The sequence below is a fragment of the Oratosquilla oratoria genome, unplaced genomic scaffold (genome assembly GCF_046742065.1).
Source record: "Oratosquilla oratoria isolate Oo_2021 unplaced genomic scaffold, ASM4674206v1 SCAFFOLD176, whole genome shotgun sequence".
Lineage (NCBI taxonomy): Eukaryota > Metazoa > Arthropoda > Malacostraca > Stomatopoda > Squillidae > Oratosquilla > Oratosquilla oratoria.
This window is the reverse complement of record NW_027467529.1, coordinates 12,501-37,500: the sequence shown is the minus strand read 5'-3', so window position 1 is coordinate 37,500 and position 25,000 is coordinate 12,501. Positions and strand designations below refer to the sequence as shown.

Sequence of the window (25,000 nt, the reverse complement as noted above, 5' to 3'; positions counted from 1 at the left end):
ACGCGGCCTTGATCAACAAAGCCTGACCGCTTTTGCAGGTCTTTTTTGTTCTGCTTCGGAGGCAAAACGCAAGAGCGGTTTTTATCCACCACCCCCCACCCTCTCCCCTATCTCCCCTCCAGGTTGCAACCGCACTTGTGTCCTGATAAGCTTATTCGTTAATTCATTCGCACTAATGCACCTTTACAGTGAGTTGCTACGCGGTCATACGGTTATTGTATAGGGTATGTATAATGTTCTGCTTGGACACACATACACACACGGAGGAATTCGTGATATATGTTTCAGGAAAAGCTGTGTATACTTAAAGCAGAGACGAACATACGCTCATAATCATATAGTCTTGACCACACTCACACGTATATACGTACATGTTTACGCATATTATTTTATTTATTTTCCTTCCTGCATTTTTTCACTTTTGTCTTTTATTTTGCGGACACACGGACCTGACCTGTGAGTTCAGCCCGAATAAGATTTTTTTTTTCGTTATTTTAGCTTATTAGTTCCTTTCATTTCACCCTCATTCTCCTTGTCTTCCACTTCCTCTACCTTTTCTTCCTCAATCTTTTCATCATCCATTTCTTCTACCTCTTCCACCTCCTTCTGATCCACTGTCTCCTCCTAACACTCCTCAATCTCATACTCAACCTTCCATATTCTTCTTATAGAAAGATCTCTTCCCCCTTTCGACCTTCCCTACCCTCACATCTTTCCTATTACTATCACTTCCTCCTCCTCTACTTCTCCTATCTCTATTCTCTGTACTTATTCATTTTTCAACACGTCTCCTCTTTTTATCTCTACTCCTCTGTAATCTCCTTTTTCGTCTTCTCTTTCCGTACTTTCAAAGTCGCTCCCGCTGCCTCAAACGAAACAAGTCACGCCCCTTTTTCTCTCCCAACCAATCATATTTGACCTGCAGCCTTTCACGCAGTGAACTTCATTCAGAGGCGATGCTGATTGGCCAAGAAAGTAGGGGGCCGTGTGTTCTTTCGTCTGATAGACTGTAGCAATTATTGAGATATGTGTCTTTTTTCACCAAAATTTTTCATCTGTTTCCATTTTCATGATCTTCTAAAAAACATGTTCTATTGATTTAAATCCATTCGAATATTGTCTTAACTTCATTTCCTAATTGTGTACGTCTGCTCCCTCCTCCTTCTTCCCCTCTTCCTCCTCCTCCTCCTCCTCTACCTACCTCCCATCCTCTTAAATAAAAAAATTAAAATATGATGTACCGATACAAAGCAGCCATTGAAAACTTCTTGCACGACATCAAAGGACCAATGCAGCAAAGATTTCGTCCTCATACCCTCCTTCTCCCTTTCAGTTTCTCCCTCCCCACTTTCCCCTCTCTCCCCCCCCCCCCCAGCTTTTAGCACAGCAGAAACCAAGAGAAGAAGAAAAAATTAAGTTGCCATGTATGTAAGGCGACCATTGAAAAGTTTTTGTAAAACTACATTAGCAGAATGCAGCAGAAGCTTCTGGCCTTCCAGACAGTATCGCCTTTGATCCAGAGACGTCCCCATATCACACACGCACACACACACACGAACACACACACACACACACACACACATACACACACACACACACACACACACACACACACACACACACACACACACACACACATATATATATATATATATATATGTGTGTGTGTGTGTGTGTGTGTGTGTGTGTGTGTGTGTGCGCGCGCGCGTGTGTGTTTTGGTGCATAGTGGTGTGCAAGACAGCCTCTCAATTATTGTTGCATTTCACCCAGGGCAAAATACACACAGGGTTTCTTTTTTTTATACTTCCATGCGCTTGTGGCCGTTCGGTAACTACTACTACTATTAATACTAATATTACTGCTACTACTACCACCACTACTACTACTGCTATAACTACTACTACTACTATTACTACTACTAGTGCTAGTACTACTGCTACAACCACTACTACTATTACACCATTACTTCTATCAACACTACTACTACTACTATGCTGTTGCCACTGTTGATACTACTTCGTCGAGAACTACTACTGCTACTACTACTACTACTACTATGCTGTTACCACTGTTAATACTACTTCGTCGAGTACTACTACTGCTACTACTACTACTATGCTGTTGCCACTGTTAATACTACTTCCTCGAGTACTACTACTACTACTACTACTACTACTACTACTACTACTACTACTACTACTACTACTACTACTACTACTACTACTACTACTACTACTACTACTACTACTTCTTCTTCAACTATTTCAACACCAATAGTAGTACAACGATAGTATCTTTATTCAGTTGACTAATCATAAGAGCGAAGAAAAATCGCTGCGGAAAAGACCACCTTTGTTCAAAGTCCGGGAAATGTCTCGCCCGTAGGGGACGCTGAGGCCACGCCCGCTCTGGCCCCCTCACTGCGAATCTTCCGCACCCTCCACCTGGAAGGCGACTCCTTCCCACCCTTGCAAAAAGCGGGGGAAGAGGACGCGACAATGCAACGCTGCCACTGCAGACTTTTTTGTAGCTCTTCAATATGAAATGCAACCCTTGTATACTCGTATGTCACCTTGTTGCAGCCTGGCCCACGGGAGTTGAGATGTTAGGCCTATGATTAGTGATGGGACGATATCACAAAAAATTTCAACGATTCCGATACGATTTCCGATATTGCTCTTAACTTCCGATTCCGATAGGGTTCCCGATGCTGCTCTAAAATTCCGATTCCGGTAAATTATTACTAAATGTGCTTTGTTAATAGAGTATTTGTTTCCCAAACCAACTTCAGAGCCTGAAAATAGCCTTGAATTATAATCATTGTAGGTATCGAAATGGGACTTGTATTGGAATCGGGAGCTTAGAAAAGTATCGGGACTCGTATAGGAATCGTAAAGAATTTTGGTATCGTCCCATCACTAATTATAACACCTCAATACGAGTAAATGCTGTAATATAAATGTGTGATCCATGAATATACACCCAATGGGGACATTCATAAAGACAAAGAAAATCTAGGAAGATGTGATTCGGGAGCCATGTACACTGCAAAGTGGCTGTGATTTTTTTTTAAATTTCTTTATAAAAATGCGGAACTAGTGAGTGCGTGTGAACACATACACACACACACACACACACACACACACACACACACACACACACACACACACACACACACACACAAGACATTTGAAAAACATACTGTATGTCAGCACGTTTTATCATATTCTTGAACATATACCGATACTGCAAGAACGTTCTGTAAGAATATTTGTTTCTGAAATCATGTATATGATAAAGTCTTTCAGTAGAATGTTTGGAAATGTGGTTCAACGTAAAAGATGCACATAGTATATTAAGAATATGTGATTTGATTTAAAATATACAAACAGATATACTGGAAAGAACTATTCATTTTTTCAGGATATCCAACTCTCTCTCTCTCTCTCTCTCTCTCTCTCTCTCTCTCTCTCTCACTCTGTATTGCTTCACCCTTTGCAGGTAAGGTAATGCTCTGATACAGGAAGCCCTTTCAAATATTTATACCCCCCGTCAATAGGACAATGCAGGAAAGATCTCTCTCATCTTTTGGTTCAGGCCTGTCTTGAAGCTCCTGAGGCTATTGGATTCTTTCACCTGCCCTCACCGTTTGCTATTAAAAAAAATCTGACTCTACAAGCTGCATCACATGCCTTGTCGAACCTTCCTCTCTCTCTCTCTCTCTCTCTCTCTCTCTCTCTCTCTCTCTCTCTCTCTCTCTCTCTCTCTCTCTCTCTCTCTTTCTCTCTCGCACACACACAAACAAACACACACACACACATACACACACATATATTACACATGATTATTTTTGCAATGCTTCGGAAGGCTACTTTCCTCGAATATTTTTTCTTGGCTAAAGAAAAACGTATTCAGGATAATAATGAACTCCTTTTACTCTACTATGACATCCTGTAAACTCTTCTCCCTCCTACATCTCCTCTTCCAGCCCGAGTTCTATCCTCCACCATGTTCCTTCAGGATCTGAGGGGTTCCTCCCTCCTTTTTCTTTCCCGCCGCGCAAACCGCCCCTCCCTGAACGCCCTCGCTCCGTCTCACTTCACGTCACTCTCCTGTCTCCTGCATCCTACATGAGAGAAAGAAATTAAAGAGAGAGAGAGAAAGAGAGGGGGGAGGAGAGTGAGGGGAGACAGACAGACAGACTGAAAGACAAAAAGAGAGAAAGAGAGAAGAGGAGAGAGAGAGGCAGACAGACAAATAGACTGAGAGACAAAAAGAGGGAAAGAGAGAGGGGAAGGGAGAGATGTAGACAGACAAACAGAGAGAGAGAGAGAGAGAGAGAGAGAGAGGTGGGGGAATGCAGAGTGGAAAGGTACCGAGCTTCCTTTTTTTTTTTTTTTTTTTTTTCTTCTCCCGCCCTCCTACCTACAGCTTCAACGCCATCGGCGAGGGAATGCAGCGCAACATTCAAACACGGACTGCCAACAGGCTAGATTCTTAGAGAACACCCAATTCTCTCCCTTCTTTTCTTCCTCCTCCTCCTCCTCTTCTCCTAGCCCTGCTTTTCTTCTTCTTTTCTTCCTTCACTGCCCTCCTCCTCCTCCTTCTCCTCCTCCACCTCCCATCCTCACTCGTCATACTCACTCCACCTCATACTCATCATTTCTCTTCTCTTCCTCCTCATCTTCTGTCTTCCTCCCATCGATATTTCCCTAACCGTCCTTGCTCATGTTCTCTACCGCCTTCTCGTCCTCTTACCTCCTCTTCCTTCTTCTCCTCCCTTCTTCAGCTAGGTCACTCATCTTCGTCCATATACTATCATCTTCTATCACCATCACCACCAACAACAAAAGCAACATCCGTTTCCCACATTTCTTTACTTGCATTACTCATTTCCCTCCTTATCTTTTTATCCCCCCCTCCCCACCCCCCTCCTCTGCATGGGGGCGTTGATTACATACATCATATGTGGTCCATATTCTAGTGGCTTTAGAAACACCCCTATGGACCAGAGTATCGCAGCATCCTTTTATGATCGGAGTCTTCTCTATTCGGAAAAAAGAAAAAAAAAATAATAATCAAAGAATGTTGGTCACTGTTAACTTATGTTATTCCTCCGTTCTCCTACTGACCTCTTGAAATTTCTCGACCAAAACCTCTACGACTTCACCTCTTCTGTGTGACAGTGTTTACGAGGATAGAAGAGCTGGTTATTGCTGACTAAATACAATTATCCTCCCCTCCCCTACACCCAGCCTCACTCACCTTCATATTTGCACATACATCCTCCGCTTCCCTGTCTCCTCCACCTTGCATTCTCCACCTTCCCTGTCTCCTCCACCTTGCATTCTCCACCTTCCCTTCCTCCACGCTCATTCTCCTCTAACCTCCTCAAAACATTTTTTCTTCTTTATATTCTCTTCCTTTTCATTCTCACTCATTCTTTCCCGCTTTCTTCTTTTCTATCCTTCTACAGTGTAATACTCTCATATGTACCTTAGTGCCTCTTCCTCCTTGTCTCTCCTAATTATAACTCTTTCCTCTTTCTCCTCTTTTCTCCCTCTCCTATGCATTTCTCTTTTCCTTCTCACTTTCTCTTCCTCTTCATTTGTTCCTCTTTCCTTTTTCCACCTTTTGAAAATCTCTATGATGACCACTTTATATCCCATTTCACCCTATTTCATTGTCTTTCAATCACCATTATTATTCTTGTAAGACAATGAAAAAAAGAGAAATAATCACCAACATTAGGTAAATTTTTTATTTCTCCGCTAATTCGAAACAACAGCCGCGTCTAAAAAAATGTTCAAGTCCTTAATTTTCTCGAAATAAAAAAACAAACCTCACTTTCGCTTGGCTGCATTTACTTCATCTCCCCTGCCTCTCACCCCTTCTCTTTTCGCTTAACTGTCGACTAAGAAAGAAAAAAAATAGACCTGATGCACCTTAACAGGGCTGCTATTGAAAATCTTCTTGCACGACATCAATGGACCAATGCAGCAAAGATTTTCGACCCTCGGTTGTTGCAAGTCTGCTGGATGCCTCCCATTCCTTCTGCTCCCTCCTGCCCCCCCCCCCCTTTTCCCTCAACCATTCATGGTCCCCTCCTCCATGCCAGCCCTGACAGTTCCAATTTCCACGCCTCGCAAAAAGTAAGAGTTGCATACATACAGTAAGTGCATGGCAAAATTTGATTTGATTTTTTTTAACGGAAGGATGTAGATCGAGAACCCTTCACGCCTATCGAGAATTTTTACACCTTCGTATGCACAAATATACGTGCACACACACACACACACACACACACACACACAGGTAAATACATGTACATACAGAGACACACACGCATCCAAATACGAGCACACACAAACACACACACACACACACACACACACACACACACACATACAGACACACACGCACACACACAAGCACATAAGGGCCATACAAGAGCTCTGTAATGTAAAATGTGTCGATTACGTGCCCGGCACATAATCCAGGACCATGGTGATTTATACACGCATACAGTAGACGCACAGTCACGCAATTACACACCTATGCCCATTCCACACTTTAGTCATTGTATATGTTGATTCCATTAATCACCAGACGATTTCGTTCACCTAAGGAGGGAACCCACAAGTTGCGTGTATGTATTCTCCTATGTATCTATGAGTATATTTTTCCTTCTGGCCGATGAGCAATTGAATGCAGCCAATATTTTCAGCGTCGACTCTTGCAGCGTCATGCGACCGTTTTCTATCCCCGTCTCCTCCTCCTCCTCGTCGTCGTCGTCGTCGTCGTCGTTGTCGCCGTTGTTGTCATCACTCGTTCTCTCCCTTGTCGTCATCCGCTCCATCGCCCTCTCTCTCCCTCTCCTTCTCCTCCTACCTTCCCTTCCCTCTCCTCACCTCCTCTCCGTCCAACTCCTTTCTGTAACGCCCTCTATGCCCATTTCCCCTTCGGGAAAAAAGGGCGTGGTGCAACAATGCAACCCTGAGGTTGCAGATTTTTTGTCCATCTTTGCTGTCGAATGCACCAACTGCTTTGTTATGTTCCTCTTTGCAACTGTTCATGCGCCCCTGATGAGCGCGTCCGTCAATGCATCAGGACGGATGCTGAGCCACATCCACGTGGAGCTCGACTGCCTGGCTATACCCAGATGTGGAAGTTCGTGGTGGAAAAGAGAAACAGGCGTGCACACACACACACACACACACACACACACACACACACACACACACACACACACACACACACACACACACACACACACACACACACACGTACACAAACGGATTTATGTAAGTATGCATGTGTAAATATATATATATATATATATATATAATATATATATATATATATATATACATAATCAGAAAATACAAGAGACATACACGCATTTAGACACGTATAGTTAATAAAGATTGAGCCTAACCTAGATATGGATAAGTATATGAAATACTTCAGAAGTAATTTCTTAATTTGCATGCTACTTCTTTATTACATGCATGAACGTTTACGAGTATGCTATTATGGACCGTATTGGAGCTATAAGGCATAGTATACCGGTATAAACAAATATGTATCTCTTTATTATTGCATTAGAACAAACTTGTTAACAAAAAGGTATGTTCAGTATAAGGAAACGATCATACAGAGATATACATTAAATATTCATCAAAGAAAAACATTTGTATAATTGCGTTCACTCTCCTGGCTAAGGTCGACCGTTGAGAGTTCGTTCGAGTAAAAACGACTTCGGATACATTATCGTATTTTCAAATCTCCAAATATCAAATTATCTTTTCGTCATATACAACAAAGCTGAATGATGAACTAAATTATTGTAAACCTATATGAATGTTAGATATACTATTGAAATGTTCTCATAGAAGTCTAGATTTCTGTAACCGAAGTCATATTCTAGGAGGTTGGAGGCAGGATGTGGGAGGGCATATAGCCCAGGGTGGTAACTCTTTAAGACGTATATTTTCTTTGACACAAATTGTGACCATCAACTCTCGTCCCCTCCTCCTCTTTCTCTTGCACACTCTCCTTTCAATTTCATCTTCAGCAGGTGGGACTATGCATCGATGCAGGGCGACTTCCTTTGAAAACTTTTTGCTCTCCTTCAAAGGGACAATGCAGCAAAGATTTCGTTCTTGGTCGGATGCAGGTCGGCTCCAGGGTACTCTCCCTCTCTCCCTCCTCCCCGGAACCTTGTAACCAGAGCGAAGGAAAAAAATGCAAACTGCAACGTATGCAATGGGGCCATTGAAAACTTTTTGCCATCCTTCAATGGGGGAATGCAGGAAGAATTTCCCTCCGGCTCCCACCGTACTACATCTCGACTCATACGCACACACACACACACACACACACACACACACACACACACACACACACACACACACACACACACACACACACACACACACACACACACATACACACACACGATTGATAGAGAACCTGGCTGCCACTACAGTGGTCCAGGTTCGAATCCCACCCAGGGCTGAAATAATTTCAGTATCGCTGCACTGTGAATCGTTACTCCAACTCTCGTGGGCAGGGAGTTGGGTGTGTGTGTATGTGTAAGGTCGCAGCATTACCCATACATCGGTCATATTTAAGGTCTCCTCAGGGAGGGAAATAGCTGTCGATCACGAGTCCAACACGTGATTCAAGACTATGGTGAATTACGCACACACGCACGCACACACACGCGCTCGCGCGCGCGTTCTTGTGCTTATGTAGCGAAGGAAGACCTGAGTCCTATGGAGTCCATCCACTTCCCTGTTGTGCCTGCAATATATCATCTCGCATCAAATCTTGAAGGCAACTCGCAACGTATAATTATGATGCCGTTTCTCTTTAGATTTTTTTTTTTAGCACGTTTACCATGTTTCATGTCTCTTCTTCCATTCATCCCCACCCCGAAAGAATTCTCTTACTTCTTTCACTCTTATACATCGTCACCAACTTTTACTGTTGCACCTTTTCCTTTCGTTAGGGCATCTACTTCTCCCTCGTCTCCATGTTCATACTTTGTGTCTCATCAAGCTGCACGCTCGGCTGCATGGGAACGCCAATGTCGACTGCAAAGGGTAGGGATGCAGGGCAGACAGGCCCAATTTTTTTGTTTGCCGGTGGGAGCTGAATGCATCTTCCTGTGGTTCTCTTCCCCTCCCCGCTTTACCACCACTCCCTCCTCACCTTCTCTTCCCTCACCCTCTTCAGCCACCACAAGCTCTTCTCTGCCCATACTTTTTTCACTCTCGTCTTCCCTTTTTTTAATCTTTATTGTTCTTGGAACTATTTAGTCTCACCTTTACCTCATCTCCCCTTACTTAACTTTCCTTTTTTCTCTCCGTTTTTACCTTTCCCTGGTTCACTTTACCCTCAGTCGGTTTCTCCTCACTCCAGATCTTCATCTCCTCTTCCTCTTCCTCCTCTTATTCTTCTCTTACTTCCCGTCTCCCCTCCTATTTGTCTCCTCCTCCTTCTCTTCTTCTCTCTCCTTAAAATGAAATGACGTCACCCTTTGAAAATGTGAAAGAGGTGTCTGATGCGCCTTTACACGTAAGAAAATAATCGATCTATTGTTAATGAAATTATCGTACCTCTGCAACTATATTCCTATCTGGCTGCTCACGTCTCCACCCCCCACCCCCACCCCCGCCCAACCGTCACTTCACTCTCCCTTCGCCTCTGCAAGCGTGAACATGGCGGAAAAAAAGAATGGGAAGTCGATACATCATTAGGGAATGGTCTTTGAATTATTTTTGGTCAACATCATAAGACAAATACAGCAAATATTCTAATTTCCGTTTGCTGCAGGTCAGCCGGAGTTTTCATTCCGTTTCTCCCATTCGCCTTCCAGTCCCTCCCCACCGTGAGATTCTTTCTGTTGTAAAATTTACAGACTTTACCCCCGAGAGGTCGAAAGAAAAACCGGGAGAGAGAATAAGCTGTTGAGGTAAATATGCAAGGACAACCTAATTATTATTCTTTACGTAAACATCATACACACGCGCGTTCACAAAAACTATACAAGAATTCAAGATCAAACTGGATGCTGAAAGATACAAAAGCGGGTCTTACGAGCATAGATCTCTTCCCGTAAAATACAACTAAGTAAATACGCACACACACACACACACACACACACACACACACACACACACACACACACACACACACACACACACACACACACACACACACACACACACGCACACACACACACACACACACACAAACCACTTGTGGCACGTATCAGCCCATCCTACTCTTCTCTAATTCTATCACTTTCAGTAGCCACCTTTCTTCGATTTGCATTCAATTATCCCAACTCTCCCTCCCTCCCATCCTCTGCCTTTTTTTTTTACTCCGGCTGCAGGGTAAGAAACAAAAACGGCTTTTGATGCATGGGAGGATGCAGGTCGTCCCCTCAAATCTTTTTGCTCATTTTCAATTGACAAATGCAGCCAAGATTTCATCCCTCTCACAGCTCCGTATGACTACCCGTCCCCTGTCTTTTTCCACCCCCTCCCCTCCCCTCCCCTCCCCTCCGTTAATCCTTCCCCTCTTCTCAAGTGCAACGTTCCCACCCAACCCGGCCTTCCTTGAGTAAAAAAGGAGGCGTGATGCAACAATGCAAGGACGGTGTTGCAGAATTTTTTCGTTCGTCATCTGGAAATGCAGCAGGATGTTTTTGTTGATTCCTTGTAACTGCTCGTATACCCTGATGGATGTACGCGCCCCTCTAATCATGCGCACTAATGCACGTTCACGTTCGTCTATATGTGTTCACATGGTCCATGCTCATGTATGCGGTTACATGTATGTGGACGCACACACACAATAATGCATGGAAGTGTATTTGCATAGGCGCGCGGTTACACAAGCACGAACACACACACACACACACACACACACACACACACACACACACACACACACACACACACACACACACACACACACACACACACACACACACACACAAGATGAGAAAGTAGTGTGTGCAAAAACAATACATGAATTTAAAAATAGTTTAGATAAAATGAGATATAAAGACGGGACACCACGAGGATAGCTCCCCTTCCCGTAAAATACAACTAGGTAAATACACACACAAGACTCGTGGTGCAGTGGTTAGCGTTCCCGGTGCCACTACGGTGGTCCGGGTTAGAATCTCGCCCAGGGCTGAAATAATGTCAGTATCGCTGCGCTGCTTGTCGTCACTCCAACTCTCGCAGGCGGGGAGTTGTGTGTGTGTGTGTGCGTGTAAGGTCACAGCATTACCCATAGATCTGTCATATATGAGGTCTGAGCTCTCTTCCGGGAGGGAAATAGGTGTCGATCACGAGTCCAACACGTGATCCAAGACAATGGTGAATCACACGCATGCATGCAAACATATTGATAGCATAATGGGATATATATTGAAATGTGTTTCATATATAACGCACAACCCCCACCACCAGCGTTTTTTAGAGTTCCCGCCACTTCCTCTCTTCCTGTTCGACCCTCCCCCCTCCCCCCCCACATCTGCATCACTTCGCACAGTGCATCGAGGGAGGGTAAGAAGTTCTGCGAAATCTTTTTGCTCGTCGTGAATGGGACAATGCAGCAAAGATTTCGACGACCTGCATCAGGGGCAGGTCTGCCCCGAACCTTCCTGTGTCGCCATCCTGCCTTAATCTCTCACCTGCCCTAACCTTTTACGACAAAGGGGAAAAAAAGTAGGAGATGCAACGAATGCAAGACAGCCATGGAGAACTTTTTTGTGCCTCTTTAGTGGGGGGAATGCAGGGAGGGCTTCTTCTCTCCTGGGCTACAAAGTTTGTGAGGTCTACTTTGCCTAACTTGAGATGACACGTACGCACGCACATATACATACACGTATACACACACACACGTATACACAACGTACACACATACACGTACACACACACACGTACACACAACGTACACATACACACACACGTACACACAACGTACACACAAACACACATAGGGATACAGAGTTGCCGTCAGGGGTATGCAGGAGTTCCCAGTCGCTTCTCGTCACACTCGCCCGTCCCACCGCCCTTCGAAATCCAGAAGAAATTGGTTCGCAACGCTCCATAACCCACACTGTCGTATGTTTTTTTTCCTAATAAAAAAGTTATACGATCTTTACTATCACTTCAGGTTCCTTTACGACCCTTCTCATGTTTCTATGTCAGAAATTTCCCTCCAATTGAAGTAACTTCATGAAACATCCCCTCCTTATTAATTCAACTTCCCATCTTTTTCTAAACTGCAACTTCCTTCTTTCCCTCCCTCACTCTCCCCTCACTTTCAGTCGTATCACAGCTTTACCAACTCCTTTGCATTGGGTCAACGGGATCAAATGTGCAGAGAGATGCAGGACAGCTAGTTCAACTCTCTCTCTCTCTCTCTCTCTCTCTCTCTCTCTCTCTCTCTCTCTCTCTCTCTCTCTCTCTCTCTCTCTCTCTCTCTCTCTCTCTCTCTCTCTCTCTCTCTCTCCTTCTCCTCTTCCTCGTCCCCTTCCGTCAGTGGCAGAATGCAACCAACCTCCTCCCCTTTTTTCTTCATCTAGTTCTTCACCTCCTTCAATTTCCTCACCCTTTCAGTCATATCCTCCTCTTCCCACTCTTCCTTCTTCTACATCTGACCTCTTTGTTGTCATGATTTGACTTCGTACTTTGTTCTGTATCTCTTCCTGAGTCCAGCTTCTCTCTTGCTCTCTTTTTCACCTCTCCCACATCCGTCTCCCTACTCTCTACGCACGTTTCGGTCCTCTTTCTTGTTACTGAAATAAATTTATTCTTTCTTACAATAAATTTTCATGGATTCTTTCTTTCGCTTTTTTCTTTCTCATCTCTTTCTTTATCCCCTACGTCCTTGGTATCTCCCTTTCCTCCTCTACACTACAATGTCTTAATTTTTTGTCTTTATTTTACTATTACATTAGCTTACGGATGCTATTTATTTTATAACACTTAACCCTTTCAAATTGCTGATGTTTCTTGTAGAATTTATTATGACATATGTTAGATTATTATTATTATTATCATTATTATTATTATTATTATTATTATTATTATTATTATTATTATTATTATTATTATTATTATCATTGTTGTTAGATTTTTATTATCATCATTGCTGTTAGATTATTATTATTATTATTAGCATTCTTGTTATTATCATTACTATTATTATCGTTAACATCATTATTATTTCTAGCGTTATTATCAGCATCATTATTTTACAGGTGGAACGTGAACACTGCATTGAAAAGGCTATTACCATAAACAACCCACTGGACTCTGCTATGCCTCTTCAAAGCAAACGTCAGACATTTCTATTTAACTTGGAAACGAGCCGCAGCCTGAAGGCAATTAAAGTAACACCAGGTAATTGAAATAAAAAGATACATCGTTTAGAAAGAGTCAGAATGTCCAGTTTTCTCTCATTAGAAAATTGCAACATTAGTTTAGGATCCTCCCAGACCAGAATTTTAACCCACCTTTCCTTCGCTCCCTCCCTCCCGCCCTCCCTCCCTCCCTTCCCCTTCCCTCCCTTCCCCTTCCATCAACTGCAAAGAAAAAAAAGAGGAAAGAAGAAAGGCGATGCACCATTATAGGGTTGCCATTGAAAATCTTCTTGCACGACATCAAAGAACCAATGCAGCAAAGATTTTCGACCCTCGATTGTTGTAGGACCAATGGGACCTTCTCCTTCTCTTGCACCTCCCTTTCCCCCAACCTCTCCCAGCAGCAGCACCAGAAGCCCCCCTTCCCCCAGCAGTAGTACCCCACGATCCAAATGTTACCGCAACAGGAAAAAAAATGTGCTGTACGTAAGTATACAAGTTGAAGACATTGCGCATGTTTTTGAAAGGAAAAATATAGATACTTTATTCCTATCCTGGTATTTACTGCAGGAATCACATTATTTTTAATTGATATTTTCTTCGATCGTTACCAAGCCTTCCCTCTCATGTGACTGTCCGCACATTCATATGAAAAAACCGTTCTCATGCGTGCACATAGTTGTGTCCACATAAAGACGTAAAAGTAGAAGTTACAACCGCATAAGCATACCAAGGGTTCTGAGTGCTACCTGGGTTTGCTCAGCGTCACCCTCACACTGATGGGCGTTTCCCTCGATAGAATAAAATCACTTAGCGGTAGCTGGTATGGAAATAGGAGCGAAAGCGTTATAAATTTTCTCGTCCATTCCAGCTGTTCCAGGCCGCTGCAGGCCACTGTAGGCCGCTACAGAGGTACCATTCGCCGTGAAAACAGGCTTCAGTGCTCGTTTTAACACACACACAAAAAAAGAAAATGTTGAGAATAATTCAAATTTATTCTATATTTGGGCTAACTACCACGGACGCATTTATATCAGACCAGTTCTTCCCATTAAGTTATTTTTTCTGTACTTAAGGTCCCCCCCCCTTTCACATATCTTGCATTATGACCACACTATCATATTCTCCTTTCCCGTCCTATCTCCTTCCCATCTCCCCCACCCTACGATGGGTCTATCCCATATCTGCCTTCCTTCCATCGCCAACTTTCCCATCCTCAGCCTCAAACTGCACCTCCCCTCCCGTCACCCGGCCACACCCCGTTTTCTGTGTCGGTTGGGTGGATGCAGGCCACCCCAGCGGGGAACCATTTTTGTGACTCGTTAGTGGCGACGCCAAAATGGACACACCTGTGACCCGGCCCGCCTCTTTTTCCACCTCTGCTCCTCTCTACACCTTTTGCTCTCTTTCCCATTGATCTACCGCGTAAATACCTCTTTAATAAATTTGATAATATTATTTTCACTCGCCTTTCACTTTCATCCCTCTCTTATGCTTTCCTCTCCTTCACACTGTATTAGAAATTATTATTATATGTCCTTTTCCTCTCCCTCTTTTATTCCTTATTTTGTACAATACTACCGTATGATTACTTATAATTACATGTTCAAAAACAGTTCATAGGCATCCACCCGAAGAAAAGCTTGGAAGAGGCCTTTTTAGTGGATGTGTCTTTCCACTGCACTCTCCACCTACCTTCCTTCCTTCCTTCCTTACGTTCTCAGTTCGTCTATCAGTCCATGAGACCCTGCACCGATGCAGGGCAACCCTTTGAAAACTTCTTACGCGACATCAATAGCAGAATGCAGCAAAGATTTCGACCCTCGATTGTTGCAGGCCCGTTGCATCCTTCCCCATCCCACCACATAGTCCCCCTCCCTCCTCCTCCCCCTTCTCTTCCTGCTCCTCGTCCTCCTTCTCTTCCTGCTCCTTGCCCTCCTTCACCACCTCTCCTCCTCCTCCTCCTTCCGATTTGCACCGCAACAGAGGAAGAAGAAAAAATACGACTTGATGGGGGGAAAAAAAGATGCAACGTATGCAAGAAGGACAATAGAAACTTTTTGTACAGCTCCATCAGAAGAATGCAGCAGTTTCTCTTCCCTTTTTCTGTGGTGCATCGTCACGTTACCCTGAGACCGTTTTGTTGCAGCCATGCACTCACACACACACACACACACACACACACACACACACACACACACACACACACACACACACACACACACACACACACACACACACACACACACACACATTTGTGCCATAAAGTACTACATCATCTATATTAAAAAAGGTAATCTATTTTTCAGTAATATCGTTCTAATGCACTGTTAGAACTGACGCCTTATATTCAAATTTCCCATCCCACCAAAACAGACATATTTTCCATAATTCTATATTCTATATCTTCCACCCATGTCTTAAATATACTCCTCGTCCCTACATTTCTTATTAGTTCCATCATCACCCGCTGTATAAACTTTTCAACATCTTACTGCAAATGTACTCTCGTTTTCTATGTCTACATCTCCATTGCTCTCGCATCCATATGAATTAATTTGTTTGTGTGACCGTTCGATATTTTTGTTATAGCTCTCGTGATATTCCCATATCCGAAATGCAAGAAAAAATGCATTCCGTGCCGTTGCTAATTCCTCGGATCCTTTTAGTACCTTTCGTTTCCAATGTACTTCATTATGTCCGCTCCTCTGAACTTCTAAAGTAACTACTGGCTTCCTTTCTCCGTCTCCGTGTCCGCTCTTCGGTTTTTCCTTTCATTTTTTTTTCTTGCCACCACTCACTCCCTCACGCCACCTCACTGCACCTACAAAGAAAACGGGCATATGCCTAGCTGGGTTCAATAGTGTGGGAAAGAGGTGCAGCTTATGCAGACCTTCCTTTGAGAACTTTTTGCATGTCTTGAATGGGAGAATGCAGCAAAGGTTTCTGGTGAGGTGGCGTAAGGCTAGCTAGTTCTGACCTGCAGTGTCCTACCTTCAGACCCCCGTAGTCCTCTTTGACGGGCGGGCCATCCCAGGCAGAAAACAAGGAAGAGAACAAAAAGTAGCAAGAATTGTGAGGTTGTGTGAGCATTGTTGACAATATTTTAAACCATAATTTCGCTATAGAACGTATGTGGGCCTCTATATCATAAGATTTAATCACGGGACGAGGTAGCAGCGAGAAAGGAGAACGTCCCCAGGTGCCGGTGGAAGCTGCAACCCGATGCAACCGTGTGACCGACGCGCGTTTTTTTGTCGTCGACGCCGCTGCACCCTCCCCTCCCGCCGTGCACTCGGAGCGTCGCGGCGACGCCAGGTAGCTTTACCAAGTAATCCAACTAAACTAACCCTACTAGTCGACCCATCCAGCTATAACATATACAACATGACTAAATAGCTATAGATCGTGGCTTGCAATGGAGGGAGACGGATAGATAACATGGCTAGATAGTTATAGATCGTGGCCTGTAATGGATGGAGACGGCTAAGGATATGTAACCAAGAAATATCACTGTTGGGAAAAAACTGGCGATGAAGAGAGTGATAGTTACAGACATCATAATGTCAGCTGGAATGTGAAATGTGATAGGACAAGTTTGATGCTGACAATAATAGTTACAGTGACAATAACGAAGGTAATGATGATATTGAAGAAATATAAGAGGATGGCAAGAAAAAACTACAACACATTAATCTCTATAATAAATAACTGATAAACATAGTGATTATGACAAGTAATTGCAATGATGACCATGATACAAATAAGAAGAATCATTATCACGTACATACCAGTAATTTCAATGAGATTAAGTTAGTTTGACCCTGGTAAAGAAAGCAGTTGAACAGTTTTAACACGGCATTAGTTATGACAGTCATCATAACAATAACGAAAACAAAAATAACAATTCTAGTAAGTGTCTAGTGAAGTATTTTCAACAAATTGAATATGTAGAATTGATACAAAATTTATACATATGTTTATACACATACACACACAAATATATATATGTGTGTATATATTAGTGATGATGCTACTGCTGCTGCTGATGGCGACGACGACAGACAACAATATGAATGGAGCCCAGCCATCAAAAATAACATAAAAGTCTTCATGAATAGTACACAACCTCCGTCATAAAAGTGCTATAGAAATATATTGCATTATGACGCGCATAAAAATGCAAGGGCCATTAAGAAAAAAGTGCAGAGTGCTGGGAAGCTGTGAGCAAGGCCTGACAGCCCAATACGCTCCGCCCCCTTCCTTCCTTCCCACTGCTCCTGCGCTCTCGCGACCTGACCCCCTGGTGGGCGGAGCTTAGAGCAAAGACGTGTCGCAACTGCAAAAAGTTTCTGCTGGAGGTACTCTTTGCCCTGCAACGGCTTCGTAGTCTCAATGGCTGTGGGAAAGAGATGCATCTTGTGCAGTTCTGCTATTGAAAACTTCTTCCATGTCGTGAATGGGAGAATGCAGCAAAGATTTTCGCCCCTCGACTTGCGTATAGGGCTGGTGAGCCATGGCTGCGTCCGAACACGCCGTATTTCCTTGGCAGAATATCCGAGCAAAGTTCACGATTTATGTTTCAAGAACCTCAAGTCTATTTATGCACCACGCACTGAAGTTTCTACTAGCTAGTGATGAAAATAAGTGCTTAGATCCTAACTAAGGCCCATGAAACGAGACGAGGGAATGAACTTAGATGGTTTCGAACACGCGTGCAGTGAGTCTGCAAACTGCATGTTGAACTTGGCGGGAAAACGCCTTCGCTATACTTCACGCGCAGTTCGCCTAGTTGCATCATTATTCATTGTGGACGTAGGTAGATTCCACGTGTCATCTTGAAGACAGTAAGGTGATTAATCACGCCATCATCAAGGTAATTAGTTCTCGATTAAGATGTTACTTTGAAGATAGTAGATTGAGAATATAAAACTTTATTCAATGTAGCCTGCAGATGAAATATAGCTTTGGTTCAGGATGCATAAGGATAGTATTATTTGTTCTAGGTTAACCCCTTAGGCCCTCAGCTGATAATTGTTTTGTATTGGCAACTACAAAATGACCTCACATGAGTCAACGAAATCTGTAATCAAAAAAGTAAAAAAGGACCTAACTTCCTTCACTATCACGGCACCCCACGAAACAATGACAATCCTCGATGAAGTGGTGACGTCATGAATAGTATGAATAAGGCTCACCGTTTCGCTGCTTCAATTTCAGCTATTTTTATGGCTAATGCCGGTCAATTTTATTCAGTTTAGGGCAAGACCGCGTCCAGAAGAGGTTAAGGTTTTCACTCCAGTGTATCACTATACTTCTTTTAACTTAATTTCAATTTCACTCTCACAAACCTGTCTTCTCTATTTTCTTGCCTTTATCCCTCTCCACCTCTGCACCCCTTCCCAGCTTCAAGTATGCTTCAGGATATCAGTTCTCTTCATCCTCTGCTTTCTGTCTCTACTCCCTTCTCTGCATTCCTCCCCTACACCCTCCTTTCGCAGCTCTCCCTCTCCCCCTCCTCCACTTCCACCTCCTTGCAGCCTTCCATAGAGCGAGGAATGCGACCACGAATGGGAAGATTCGGGGGGAGGGGGAACGGGGAGTTCATCGAAATGCAAATTGGGCTGCACGTGTTCTTTGCTACAGGTTGCAATGCCCAACCCTTCTCTTCCGTCCGTCCCTCTCTCCCTCCCTCCCCCTCCCTATCACGCATAACGCGACCATTCGGCACAACGCCTTTCCTTGCAGCCGAGTTTCTTCCATTAGCTTTCTCGTTCGTCCTAGTACACAACGCATTTCTGAATACCATTTTTCAGACGCCGACAGAAAGGGACGGCCTAGATTCCTATGATAAACCACAAGAGAAATGGCGAGGGTTATGGGTCTCTTCCGAGGCGTTGTTTATCAGATGCGGCTGACCGGACACCCCTTTTCCCCTATGGGACGGCCCGGACAGGCATGCCAACCTGCTCGCAGATGAATTGTGACCGCGGGAATGTTTTTATATGGTTTTGTCGACATTTCCTTTGTGCCATTGAGTCAGCGCTACGCATTATATATGACGTGTTGAGTTTTCTTTACTGGTGCTGTGTTGATTCGCCGTGTCGATCATATTTGTTATGATTGATTCTGTTGGATCGTTATGTATGATGTGTGGGAATTTCTGAAGATCTTGCCATATGTATGTATGTATGTTAGCTTGTGTTTCTTATGCTATTTATTATATATTGTATTTCATTTATTCAACTTGCACGTACTGTTGAGACAGGTTCATTTGGCAAGTGTTGCTTTGGCATTCTTATTGGTGATTTAGCTTCCATCAGTAATCGCTTAACGTTGGTAGAAATCGTTATTTTTCCCTGCTGACCCTTGAATACAGACAGCCAAGACAAGTGGCAGTCACTGGTAGTCGTTGGGAATCGAGTCGGAAACTTCCTACTCATGAAATGGGGCTGAACGCCAAGCTCGAGAGATTAGGAGGGATGTATATACGCATTACAAATTATGATGACTCTTTCCTACGACCATCTGACAAATTGTTACTATGTTCTCTTAGCTCGTCGAGCAACTTGAGACAACGTCCTACTTATGAGACATTACCCAGTGTATACATAATTACTCAAAAAGCACAATGCAAAACAAAACGGAAATATTAAAAATACTGCCATGCATTAGAATGGCAACATTATCCCCAGCGTCCGTCCAGCCGACTCAACCGTTTTGTTGACATCATTCGCGACTGGTGATTGACCGCACGGTCGAGGCGTCACTCAAGGGAGGTAAACAACAGCGCTCTTGGCCAAACATTGTGTCAGCGCGCGCGACATGGACACCAGGGGGCAGGCCTGTCCCTCTCGCATGGCTGACCAGTAACACCGCTTTGTTTCACCACCTGTACGAGGCGTGGCAATGTACAGCCTAAACCTGCATATTCAATTACGCCTCGTGTGTATACTGAGTGGTTGGATATTTGTTGTAATTATTCTCACTGTACATAATCAATTGTTCTTGGGTTACACCAGGTCTTCGTCTGTGAGAGCGTTTGTGTATCTACCTAATTGTAATATACAGGACAAGAGTTATGCTCGTCGAATCTCGCCCACGCTTTCTTGGTCAAAATCGACTTTAAACCAATCCATGTTGTCTAACTGGACTCTGTGTGTGTGTGTGTGTGTGTACGTGTGTATATAAGTGTGTGTGTGTACGTGTGTATATAAGTGTGTGTGTGTACGTGTGTATAAAGTGTGTATGTGCACGTGTGTATATAAGTGTGTATTTGTGTGTGTGTATGCACGTGCGTGTGTACGTGTTTGTGTGGGTGCGTATGCTCGAGCGTGCGAACGTATTTGTGGCTGTGTTTGTGTGTGTGTGTGCGCGAGCGCGCTCGCCTACATGCATGTGCATGCGGAACAAATGTATGGAATTGATCCTAGTTCAGTGTTGGGACGCAGTCACCCTTGGCTAGTTTGATTAACGATTAATCTTGTCACCATGGTGCTGAAATGCAAATGTGACTTATCAGGAGACGTTAGTGACACCAGTATGGTGTCAAGTTACCCCGGAGATGAAGTGATATTCTTGCATGACGTCGCTGATGACAACGGCGAGCTACCAGCGCCGAACGCGCGAGATGACGTCATAAGGACAAATCCCAATGGTTGGCATGATTCACCAGCCGGATCTTAGGCTTCAGTCAAGTAAATTGCTTCACAAGTCAACATACGGACTTACGATCAGTGACTCTGTAGTACCAATTATCCCGTTTTTGGATAAACGAAAATTTGAAAAGTTTTGATACGCTGTACCGAGTTGATATATGGTATACATTTAGGTAACGTGTTAAAGTTCATTAATCCAACGCGTTCAGGTCACTGATGATCACCTCACATACGAACAGGTGTTAATCGCAACAGCGAATGAAAAATTAAGTGAAATAAAAGTACACCTAAAAATTCACCAAGAATTCGCAATGCGAAGATATTTGTAGAATAGATCACCATTCTTGCGTTTCTGTAGTCTTGAAGTTGTCACTCATTTTCACTTATCATCACAGATGAAAAAAAAAAATCAACCACAAACACAAAAATATTCACAGACGTCAAACGGAGATTCGACGTGCCTGCATATTCATGCAAATGTTTTAAGGAACTACAGGTCTACACATGCTTTTGCTTGTGGGATGCACCTGTACCTGTAAATGGCTCGGAAGCCATTTCCGTTTGCGCGATGCTTGCTCTGGCCCAGCTCGCTACACCTCCAACCTCGACGAATGGTCCATCGACACTGCACCGTTGGTTCCTTCCTCACTGCAGCTTTATGCATTCCTGGGGTTACCTAGTCTCGTCAGATGCATAGTACACAATTGACAACATGCAGTCTGCAAAGGAATGGCCTAGAGGCGAGAATATGGTATAAATCATGGTGAATGTAACCTTTATGGCTCTGGCAAGGTGCCGACGGGACCTGGGAAACGACGGAAGGGCCAGTGTATGCAGCAATGAGTTCAGCAAGGTCGAAAATCCACTTCCTATGACTAAGATTCTGATCCCTAAGCGCATCCGACCTGATGCAGAGCACAGGCTATGCAGCGTGAGTCAGTAGGTTTGAAAATGTCTCATAAGTGAACGGCGCATAACCCTTACGGACGCGCCAGCTTGACCGTGGGACAGGGCACCATGGTGCAGGACATTCCCACGCTTACAGTCGTCCCTTCCCTTGCAAATGCAGCCTCCTGCCCTCCCACCCTTTCCTTTGCAAGTTTCCCCGTGCAACCCTTCCTCCTCCTCCTGCCTCTCAACACCGCATCTGCCCTACTGGCCTGCATCTGCAGCCTACCGACGAAAATCTCGCTCTACTATACATTGTCCATCACTTCACTTCCTCGTCTGTCCTGTTCTAAGTACAAGCCGAGTTGATCTTGCTTAGAATGTTATGTCAGATATAGCTTTTATTCTAATATTGTTAGCATTCTGTGGATGCTATTATTGTTATTGTGTGTGTTGTTTTTCTATCTTTAGTATTACTGTCATTATTATATTATGATTTATTCTGAATGGATGGTCGACAAGCGGTGAAGCGATGGGGTAAATAAGCTCCCGCTATCGGCTCCAGCTAGCTATGGAATAGCTGTGCCTTACTGCATTGTTTTTGGTGCAAGCATTGTAGCGGGGGTAAGGGAGTTAATTGGATTTCATTTGTTTATGATGTGAAGACATTTATTATACTTTGTCTCTGTCATCCTACTTATCAAGGCAAAGGTCATATTGATGATGGTATGGTTATGTACAAACTCCTCCCATCGGAAGGCTAGGGCGGTGCTTCTTACAGAGGACTCTCTAGCGTGGAATTTAATGAACCATGCCCAAGGTTCAACTTCGCCGGTGGTAGGATTCGAACCGTCATCCCCTCGACCTTCGCCGCAAGAAAGGACGCCCCATCCCGCTCAGCCAGCAAGCTCCCAAAAACGGATAATTTGTCAAAATTACGCTATATTACTGTTGCAGTCCTTATGGTTCCTACATTATCACTGTCATCATGAGCATTGCCATAAGTTTTAGCATTATCATTATTCATCACCTTTATCATGATTTTGTTCTTTGATGTTACTTTTTTGACATTTTTATTTTTGTTGACTGTCATCATCGTTTCCTTTGTCACTTTCACCAACATCATTACCATTTATATCATGATTATAATCATTATCATAATAAACGATGATACAACTACGACCACAATGATAAAAAGTATTCAATTACCACCGTCTTATCACCATCATTCATCATAATTACGGTATCGCTATCAACGACAATACCATTACTGCTGCTCCTGCCAACACAGTTCACCGGCGCCTCCATCGCCACTACCACTGCCTCAAATCTAGATAGATTTGTAATGAACTGTGTCAATCCTTATCTCACTAATCTTCCGTGTCATCATTTGTGTTGTCATCATCTTAGCCATCAATTACTATTACTATCATCACTCTCATTACTACTTCTTCTGACCCCGTGAGCCACATTTGTTTGATTTATGCAACTCTGCGAAAATACTTAGGAACTAGACTCGAGAGGTCGCCAGGGTTGTGTCGTCTGCAATGTCACCCTCGCCCTCTTTGAATGCTGCACCGGCTGTGCGTCACTAATACAATCATTTGTCGTCCAACAGGCCAACTGCTGCGTATCACGACCCTGGATCTTAAGTAACGGTGGGAAAATAAACAATTTAGTGACGTCCTTGATCATAGTTCTATTAGATATAAAAACAAATTTGTTGCTTTTAACTTTTACGTTGCACCACGGAAGCCGAAGTGATTTCATATTCGAAAGCTAATATTTATCTTGGAAACAACTTTTTCTTTTTCAACCTGAAAACTACTTCATTGATGGTGAGATTTCCTATGATGTACTGCACACTATATCTATGACTCATTTATGAAACTGTATACTGTTGACTCGGATGATTTTTTTTCAACATCAAAGAAAATAGATGACCCAAACATCAGCCTGGTAGACTAGTGTTGGCGGTGTGTAGGTTGGACTTTGGCGGATGTGAAGGTCAAAGCTCCTTGCACCAGAATAAATATAGTAGGATTAATTTGTGTTTAGTGAAAGTAGTTTAATTGATAGATTCCATATATTACAAATTATTAAAATTATGTGATAGGATTATGTAAAGTGTATTAGATATATAAATTGTAATTGTATCATGGAATATGAATTATTGCAGTTCATTAAAATGTAAAGGAAGATAGAATGAAAATATTTAATGATTTGGACAAAGTAATTCAAGAATCCAGTATAATATATGTAGCAAATGCAGTACAAGTATAGGTTTGGACTACGTGACCAAGAAAGAGGCCCCGCCCACTCCAACATGGCGTAGGGAGGAAGGAAGGGAGTGAGAGGTGGTGGACGGGGACTAATGGGTCCCACGCCTGCACACTCCGTCCCTAATTACTCTCACTCGGTTGGCTACAAGTGTTCACAGTTGACATCACTCCTTTATCTACAGGGACCCTGGCTAGCTACCGACCACGGCCGCATCCCTCTTGTTGCAGCTCAACTTGGAAAAAAAAAAAAAAAGAGAGAGAGCCGGCGTCCCTACCCGCGGACCTGGGAACTACGATGCATGCCACGCAGGTCAGCCAGCCGGAGTTTTAATGTATGCAGCCCATACCTACCCAGGGCCTGGACATTTGAAACCATATTCTTCTCTGTATATACACAGGCACTTTGCAATACTATCCATTTTTCTTTCATTAATATATGCGCATACTTACTAAGGATGCGTGCGAACAGGGATGGCCATAAATCTGAGGGAGGAACGAGTGTGTATAAGAGATCAAACTTTGAATACTATGCATGAAGGGAACAATCTAAACTCTTACATAAACACATAAAACCTGCTATTTTGAGTCACACCTATACACTAATCAGGTGGAAATATAGCATACACGTGTACATATGCCCCAAAAAGAACATGTTAAATAAAAAACAATACGTGCACGCATACATACGCACATACATGCTGACGAGTGTACGCATGCATACCTACACGTACGCACATCAGAGACGGTCACGTCATTGCGCACATACATCTAAATC

At 43.4% G+C, this 25,000-nt stretch overlaps 1 protein-coding gene across 1 annotated transcript in view; it reads right to left on the bottom strand.

The window, feature by feature from the left end:
• Positions 1 to 23,251, bottom strand: part of LOC143022790 (uncharacterized) — a 42,000-nt gene extending 18,749 nt beyond the window's left edge. The window contains exons 1-2 of the mRNA XM_076181155.1: positions 23,186 to 23,251; positions 21,589 to 21,731 (exon numbers count right to left, since the gene is read on the bottom strand). Of these exons, the coding sequence (XP_076037270.1) occupies positions 21,589 to 21,731; positions 23,186 to 23,251 (209 nt within the window). The remainder of the gene's footprint in view (positions 1 to 21,588; positions 21,732 to 23,185) is intronic.
• Positions 23,252 to 25,000: the final 1,749 nt, after the last annotated feature.